We start from the raw sequence: 7965 nt of genomic DNA, 5'->3' as shown, positions 1-7965 counted from the left end.
AGTTTTCCTTCTTGTACATATTAAAAACAGTAAACGTTTCAAATTAGACAGCAGCGTAGTCACACACATGTTACCACTGGGGGGCAGTAACACCTCCTCATGTGACTCTCGTGGCAGCAAACGTCAGTGGTCAAGACGCATGTTGATAGTAACACACTAGTACTTCCGGTACAGGCTTCACAATAAGATTTTTCCAAACTGTGTTACAAATGTAGTTGTATTTACCGCAGTGCCACTGTAATACATTGTATTTTATAACGCAGGGATTTATCGTGCTGTTTGTTTTTCGAAACGTGTATATTGTAAATACAGGTAGTATTTATGTTAACACTGAGAAGAGGTACGACCCACTTAACCAGATTAATAAATGTTGGTATATTTCTAAAAACGAGAATAAGAGTCAGTCCCTGTGTTAGGGCCCCCTGGCCTAGCATCACCAGACCAATTGTCAGATGACAGAGAACATAAAGCAGGTTTGGCAGGTTTGGCAGGTTCGTTGTAAAGATTTCCCCGAAGTCTCGCTCAGCGTGTGAGCGGTGACACATCCCATTCCTCTTTTTTCCGCCGCTATGCGGTGGTGCTTGAACGCAGTCTTTTTACGAACAGCGATGACGTCACGATGCACGCAGTCGTCTCGCCTGGGCTGGCTCACATGTGAGTTTTGTTGGTGTTGTTGTTTGTTCTGTGGATATCCAGCGTTAAACTGAAGTCACGGACACCGTGGGCTCTCTGACGTGCGTGGTTGTTGACAGTTTGTGTCGCGCGAGGCTGCAGACAGTTAATTCACGTGCTAGCTGGCTGCTAGCTTAGTAAACAGATCATTCAGTTAGCTCAGGTAGCATCATGAGTGTCACGTGCGTACATTTGATTGACGTGTGCTTCGTTTCTCCGCAGCTCTCACACCGGCACGGTAACGTTATGCACAGCAGGCGGTCATGGCTTCGAGGTCGAGGACCAGAAACCTGCAGGTGTTCGACACGGAGCTGAGCGCTGACACGGTGGAGTGGTGTCCAGTGTCAGCGAGCAACGACGTGCTGGTCTGCGGGACGTATCAGCTACAGAAAGGGGTGAGGGTACACCGGAGCAGCCAGCTCGGTACCTGTCCTGTGGGCGGGAGAGAGCAGGCAGCTGTTCACGTGGGCACTGTGGACAGGATCAATAAACATAATTCCTAATAGGCTCCATGTCAGAATACAGACGTCACTGTTTTACCTGCGGCACATCTCTAACACATGATTCATTAAATGACTCCTAGTAATATTCAGTAAACATTCCAAATAAAAGTCTCAAATATAAAGTCATGCATTCTAATCTCAGACAACGATGAGAACCAAACACATTATTACTAGATGAGTTTACTAAATCTCAGTTTTTACATAAATAGGCCTGAAATACACACAAAGGGCTCACAGACATGCAGCAGTTAGGTAGTTCAGTACCTTGCTCAAGGGCACCTCGGCAGTGCCCAGGAGGTGAACTGACCCCTCTCCAGCTACTAGTCCCCTCCTCCATACTGTGGTCCATGCCAGCATGCTGCCCCTCCTTTACTCGCTGTGTTTTGTCTCCATCAGATTAAAGCTGAGCACACACAGCTCATCACTCATGAATCAAATACAAGTCTGTGATGGGCAGACGTGTATTGTGTTACCCTATTATTATTAGATATTATTAGAAGATAAATGAGCAGTTTCCATACACATGCATTCAGTTCAGTTTTATTGTGTGTACTGGGGGCTGCAGCCACTCGAGCCCCTGCTGGTGTCTGACTGTCCCTCTCACGTTCTCCCTGCAGGCAGGTGAAGAGGATGCCACCCCGAGCCGGACGGGTCGTTTGTACCTGTTTGAATTCAGGCAGGAGGCAGGATCGATGATCCCTCCTCTCACCGAGCTACAGCGCCTGGACACGGCAGCCATTTTGGATCTGAAATGGTAAGAACAGGTCGGGCCTTCATGGTTTTCGGTGTCACCGTCTGCTTTTCCCCTGCCTGACTCATTTACATGTTCTCAGGTGCCATGTGCCGGTGTCGGGACACACGGTGCTGGGAATGGCAGCTGCCACCGGAGAGCTGCAGCTTTACACGCTGTCAGGCAGTCAGGTGAGATATGTGAGCCGGTCACATGATCACTGGATATATGACTGTAATGCTGAAGCATTCTGATATCTTTATGAAGCAGTTAACTTTATGTAATTAAGCTAACAGTAGCCTGGTCCTGTTATCTTCAGCATTGTTGTGGAGACATTGCTGAAGTCAAAGGTCAATGGTGAGGTCAGGAGTTCAGAAAGTGTTCAAGGAGCCTCTGATGTCTTATGCTGTATTATTTATTGACGCTTGGCCAAGGAGAATTAGAGACACTCTCAAAGTTCATCAGAAGTGCCTGAGTCGGTCTCACATTCTGCCCAACTCATCCTGGTGGATCGACTTTAAACTCCAAGATAACACCACAAATACTACACGTCCAGAATTAGCCAAAGAGAATGTCTTTACCCATGGAGGTGTTATTGTCAACATATTCTAGTCTGAAGACACAGATGTCTGTTTACCCAGATTGGAACGTCAACAGAAAGCTGTCTATTATGTTTAGGAAGGCAGCAATGGGTCTCTTCGACCCTGGCCACCACAGTGTTGAGACAGACTGGCACCCAGTCAAAGCCAAACAATTAACACTGCAGAGGACCACAAGGCCCACACGTGACCTTGTGTAACCTAAGGAGAGAAAATTCCATAACAAGCATGAATGAAGAGTTCAGTGACAGCATCCGTCATCAACACTGATAATCGATCATATGTTTTGACAGCTTTAATGCATAAAACCTTTTGCTTGTCATGTGCAGTGTGGTTTTGGCAACTTATCAGTCAGTCAGTATAGACTTGAAATAGTATTTGATAGCATAGCTCCTTCACAGAGAACATTACTCTTACACTAGGCCACAGCAGTGTTGAATAGCAGCTTAGTTCACCGCTGGTTTCCACCTGTCATCATGTAACTGTTACCCACTGATGTGGTAGTCTACACTCATAAATATGTGTATCCAGTAGGAAGGCGGCCGCAGTCTGCAGACTCTGAGCAGTGTGGAGGTGGGAACAGAGAGGCTGGCTCTGTCATTAGACTGGTCCACTGGAAGAATGGACAGGTAACATACTCAACATGGTCCAAAGCCAGAACACCTGCAGCTGTAACACTTAATGTCAGACTGTCGTATCATGTCCCCTGTCTCTTCTCAGCAGCAGTGATGTGCGGGTGGTCTGCAGTGACTCTGCAGGCTGTGTCAGTGTGCTCTCTCTGGCTGAAGGTGCTCTAACGTCTCTGTCACAGTGGAAAGCTCATGACTTCGAGGCCTGGATCTCAGCCTTCTCCTACTGGGACACACAGCTTATTTATTCTGGTAACGCTCCTTTGAATCAGAGTCTGTCACACTGGAGAGCTCCCTCCTCCCGTCTGCACTGTTTCCTCTCTGTATGTGTCTGTGTCATTTCTCAACAGGCGGCGATGATTGCAAACTGAAAGGCTGGGATCTCAGGGTCGGTCCCTCCTGCCCCACTTTCACCAGTAAAGGGTGAGTACTGATGTCGGTGTCATCAGCACACATTTGGAAGGTCCGTTTTGGAACATTTGACAGCGTCGGGTCTGTTCTCTTGAAGGCACTCAATGGGTGTGTGCAGTATTCACAGCAACCCACATCGGGAACACATCCTGGCTACAGGCAGGTAAATATCCTGGTGACTCTCCCTTGTTTTTATTTTTGCCTTGTTGTCCTAAACTGTACGCTGGCTCACTGTGTCTTGACTCTGCAGCTATGACGAGCAGGTTCTGCTGTGGGATGGCAGGAACATGCGGCAGCCTCTCAGTGAGAGCCCCATGGGTGGTGGAGTGTGGAGGCTGAAGTGGCACCCGACCCATCAGCACCTGCTGCTGGCGGCCTGCATGCACAACGACTTCCACATCCTGAACTGCCAGCCGGCCCTCGGTGAGCATGATGGGAACATTTGATGTTATTTATTTCTTTAATCAAACAATCTTGTAAGAAGCAAGACGCCTTTTAAACAGCACAATCTAAAAGTTATTCATGTGTGTCTGAAACCATTGTTGTCTTCCTGTCAGAGGGCAATGGAGGAGCGTGTCCTGTCGTAGCCTCCTACATCCTCCACAACTCCCTGGCATATGGAGCCGACTGGTCCCGGTTGTCGCTGGAGGAACCCATCCCGTGCTCCCCTGCTGTCGCTGAACCAAAGGAAAGCCTCACAGAGAGTGGAGGACACTTGAGGATTCAGTATGAATCTCCCACTGCCAGCTTCGACACTTCCCTGGAGGATGATGCGGGACGATACATCCCAGAGGGCATTGCAGCGCCCTCTACCACCCCTACTGCAGGCCCTGCCCTCAACTCGAATGACGACAGCTCTCCACTGTCCGGGCTGCTAGCAAGCTGCTCATTCTATGACCACATGCTGCATGTGTGGCGCTGGGACTGGGCTCCACACGAGGTCCAACAGAAACCGGAGCAATGTTGACCAGGCTGGAACACTGACACTACAGAAACATCCACATGTTTCCAACATGCGTTAAAGTAAAGCAGAATGTACAGCACAACTATAACACGGGCATGACATGTATCGTTTGTCCATTTACTGTTTTCACCATGAAGTCCACACTTTATAAGTTAACACAGAATATGCAATGAGGAGATGCTCTATTTTCATAAACAGATTTTTATAAACTTGAGTTTAAATATAAGTGGTTTAGAATCATTGTGCTATATACAAGATCAATGCAACCATCCACAGCCCTGTTTAAACACTGTGTGATCCTGAAAGTCGTTCACCATGTTTGAAGACGAGCACCACTTAATGCATGAATTACAACAGATACCTGTGTCTTCGTTTGCACCCCTCAGTGTTTTTGGCAGGGTTGCTGCTTAATGACTTGTGGCTCCCTTTTTAAGTGAACCCCCTCAAGATTAACCCCCCCTTATATCAGACCTTCATACCGCTCCCAGAAATCCAGGATAGTCATCTTCACCATTTGGGTATTTTGGAAAGCTCATCCTCAAATGTTTATTGCTGGTTACATTCATTACACTTTTTGACCAATAAAGAGACGTTGACATAGTCAACTTTGACACATTCAAGTTTCTTTCTTTTAAGTAATTTGGAGCTAAATTTCTAACTCATAATTATAATTCTATTCTCATAATTAATCAATAGCCTCAGGAAAGTCATCTCAGTGTATGTTGTAGTTTAATCATTTTTATTGTAAGTCCACATGTCAGATCTTTTGTGACATGACAAATATTGGTTTGAACACTTGGTCTTTCTGTTAGTGATCAGTCAGACTGTAAAACATATTTACAATGATCAATACACAGCTCTGCAGCAGGGTCAAAGAACAGAAAAGTCATTTTCTGATGGTGTTTACATCAGTTGTCTTCAGTTACTCAGCAGTCTGTGCCTCTCTGTGGAAGTACACCACACTGAGTGCATCTTTAACGCACATAGTTTTTGGGATAGAGCTTGAACAGCTTCCCCTCCTGTGTGGGCTCGAATCCGTATTTCTCCAGCTGCTGTGTGCTGAAAGTGCCCTCTTCAAAGTCTCTCTTGATCTGAGGGGCCACGACCTCAGCGAACAAGCTCTGCGCTGTGAGTGGAGGCTCCGATCCTCTGGGGCAACGATACGACACGTAGGGTTTGAGCTTGAAGCCCTCCAAGTTGGGCACCACGAACTCGGGAATCATAGCCCTTATGGACAGAAACTTTGCACTGGACAGTTTCAGTCCAGTAGGCCTTGCTCCCCTGCCTTTATTATGAGTCCTCGACCCACGCTTGCTTGTGAATTCAGACATCCTGTCCGCTCCTCTGACCAGACCCCTCATCAGCGTGGATAACACACCCATGGTGCCACAGAGAGAACCTGCGGAGGACAGGTGTCAGTAAAGACGGCACAGATACAACCCCGGAGACAATGTCCACATTTTACACCAACGCGTTAACATGTCGTACTGTTTCTAACTACTGTGAAGAACGTATTATCACTAGGGATGTAACGATGCATCGTGACATGATTAAAAACCGGTACAAATGCGTGACGATTTGCACCGGTTGACAGAAAAAATTAATTGCGATTCTTCGCAAATGCGAGAGAGTAGGATATGTTCTTTTTCTCCTTTTTTAAAATCAGAAATAGGTTACGTTATCTTAAAAAGAAGTCACTGATTGGTGATTCATTTGTTCAACATCAGACGTCAAGTCACATGACTTATGTCACTACGTAGGTACGGAGCACAGAGTGAGGGAAGACATAGCTTTGAAATAGAGGATGTACCGAGCAGTTTCAAGTCACCTGTGTGGCGCCATTTTGGATTCCTTATATACACAAATGCAACCGTGAGAAATGGACAGACAAAACCAAAACAGCATGTAAATATTGCAAGAGACTGCTGACATATAGTGTCAACACGATTAACATGCAGCAGCATATTAGCCGCCACCACAGTGAGAAGTTCACACAAGTTTACTTGTGAGATTGTTTCTAAAGAAGGAGATATTTCTCAAGTATTTTGTTGTTTAAGATGACTGTGTAAGTTGCACTTTTTTATATAAGAGAACACAAACTGTTTGAGAGTTTCTGTAAAGAAACTGTTGTGGAGAAATTGCTGAAGTCAAAGGTCAATGGTGAGGTCAGGAGGGAAGAAAGTCTTCAGGAGCCTCTGATGTCTTATGCTGTATTATTTATTGACACTTGGCCAAGGAGAATTAGAGACACTCTCAAAGTTCATCAGAAGTGCCTGAGTCGGTCTCGCATTCTGATGAACTCATGCTGGTGGTCACACTTTAAACCCTCATAGATGACGCGACAAATACTTTACGCCCAAAATAGTCAAAGGGAATGCATTTACCCATGTTCGTGTTCACCTTCAACACATTCTAGTCTGGAGACACTGTTGTCTGTTCATGCTAATGGAACGTCAACAGTTAGCTATCTATTATGTCTAGGAAGGCAGCAACAGGTCTCTTCGACCCTGGCCACCACAGTGTTGAGATATGGTGGCACCTAGTCAAAGACAAACAATTAATACTGCCGAGGACCACAAGGCTCACACGTGACCTCAAGTAACCTAAGGATAGAAAATTACATAACAGAAAGCACCTAAGATTTTTTTCCTACAAATAAAAAGATAATTTTATTTGGTCATAATTTGTCTTTAGCTCATTTTGATAAAAAAAAAATAAATAAAAATCGTGAGAAAATCGTATCGTGGACAAAAATCGTGAACCGTATCGAGTCGTGAGTTGAGTGTATTCTTAGTTATCACTCCAACAGGAAGTCCAGAGACACTTTGTTTGTTTATTGTATGCTGAAGGATACTTCTGCCTGTTCGTTGTATTTTTATTCTACTTCTATAGTGTATGTTACACATGTTGAATGTTGTAATAAATAAAGTATAATCTAAACCCTGCAGTGTGTACGGCTAGCTCATTAGCTAGCTAGCTAACGATAACGTACATGCTAGCTCATTTTAATCGTCTGCTGGCGAGCTAACAAACACTTAAAGCAGGACAGCACACACAGTTTAAGCGTTATCTCTTTATATTGCTCATGAGTTCATCTCATTCACAAAGTTTCTCTCTTCTCACCTTGAGCACGCTCCCGGTAACGGCACTGCAAAGTGATGTGTGTCCGACTTCCCCAATGAAATACTCAGGGATTGGTCGAAGGGCAAACACCATCCGCCAATGAAAAGACGAGATACTACAGGTCTGCACTGCCCGTGATTGAGTTGCGTCAAGTAAGCCAGAGTTACGTAAAAGACGGACGACTTACCTTTCAAAATAAACGCTCACAGGGCACGTTAGTATGTGTGTGAAACATAAGTATATCTCAATTCTCTGTTAATGTTCAGCTGAACCATGGATATACGTTCCAGTAGTAAAAAAAAAACAACTAAAAAGTAGCAATTGAACTGCGCTT

The 7965-nt window shown here is 45.3% G+C and overlaps 2 protein-coding genes across 4 annotated transcripts; one reads left to right on the top strand and one right to left on the bottom strand.

The window, feature by feature from the left end:
* The first annotated feature begins 268 nt into the window (after positions 1-268).
* Positions 269-5113, top strand: dph7 (diphthamide biosynthesis 7). Of its 3 annotated transcripts, none has more exons than XM_019264449.2 (10): positions 269-654; positions 895-1067; positions 1793-1929; positions 2009-2096; positions 3039-3133; positions 3225-3385; positions 3484-3556; positions 3642-3707; positions 3795-3967; positions 4102-5113. In XM_019264449.2, exons 2-10 carry the CDS (start codon positions 936-938, stop codon positions 4509-4511), a joined length of 1335 nt encoding a protein of 444 aa, XP_019119994.1. In that variant the 5' UTR covers positions 269-654; positions 895-935; the 3' UTR covers positions 4512-5113. The 3 variants fall into 3 exon arrangements, with proteins under 3 accessions (XP_019119994.1, XP_010748183.1, XP_027134219.1); XM_010749881.3 differs by having other exon boundaries at positions 271-654; positions 3228-3385; XM_027278418.1 differs by lacking the exon at positions 269-654 and adding an exon at positions 716-734.
* A 117-nt stretch (positions 5114-5230) lies between these two features.
* On the bottom strand, positions 5231-7761 carry mrpl41 (mitochondrial ribosomal protein L41). The gene is made up of 2 exons (XM_010749880.3): positions 7632-7761; positions 5231-5907 (listed from the first exon to the last, which is right to left on the bottom strand). The coding sequence occupies exon 2, from the start codon at positions 5888-5890 to the stop codon at positions 5483-5485; it is 408 nt and encodes a 135-aa protein (XP_010748182.1). The 5' UTR covers positions 5891-5907; positions 7632-7761; the 3' UTR covers positions 5231-5482.
* Positions 7762-7965: the final 204 nt, after the last annotated feature.

Source organism: Larimichthys crocea, chromosome III (genome assembly GCF_000972845.2).
Source record: "Larimichthys crocea isolate SSNF chromosome III, L_crocea_2.0, whole genome shotgun sequence".
Lineage (NCBI taxonomy): Eukaryota > Metazoa > Chordata > Actinopteri > Sciaenidae > Larimichthys > Larimichthys crocea.
The sequence above is the reverse complement of the archived record's forward strand: the minus strand, read 5'-3'. Positions and strand labels throughout refer to the sequence as shown.

What these genes read in the sequence shown, in the direction of transcription:
- dph7 (XM_019264449.2), top strand. Translation starts at nt 936, where the DNA reads ATGGCTTCGAGGTCGAGGACCAGAAACCTGCAGGTGTTCGACACGGAG. An exon ending in GCCATTTTGGATCTGAAATG is followed by an intron (nt 1,930 to 2,008) that starts GTAAGAACAGGT and finishes ACATGTTCTCAG; the next exon opens with GTGCCATGTGCCGGTGTCGG. An exon ending in CCCACTTTCACCAGTAAAGG is followed by an intron (nt 3,557 to 3,641) that starts GTGAGTACTGAT and finishes GTTCTCTTGAAG; the next exon opens with GCACTCAATGGGTGTGTGCA.
- mrpl41 (XM_010749880.3), bottom strand. Translation starts at nt 5,890, where the DNA reads ATGGGTGTGTTATCCACGCTGATGAGGGGTCTGGTCAGAGGAGCGGAC.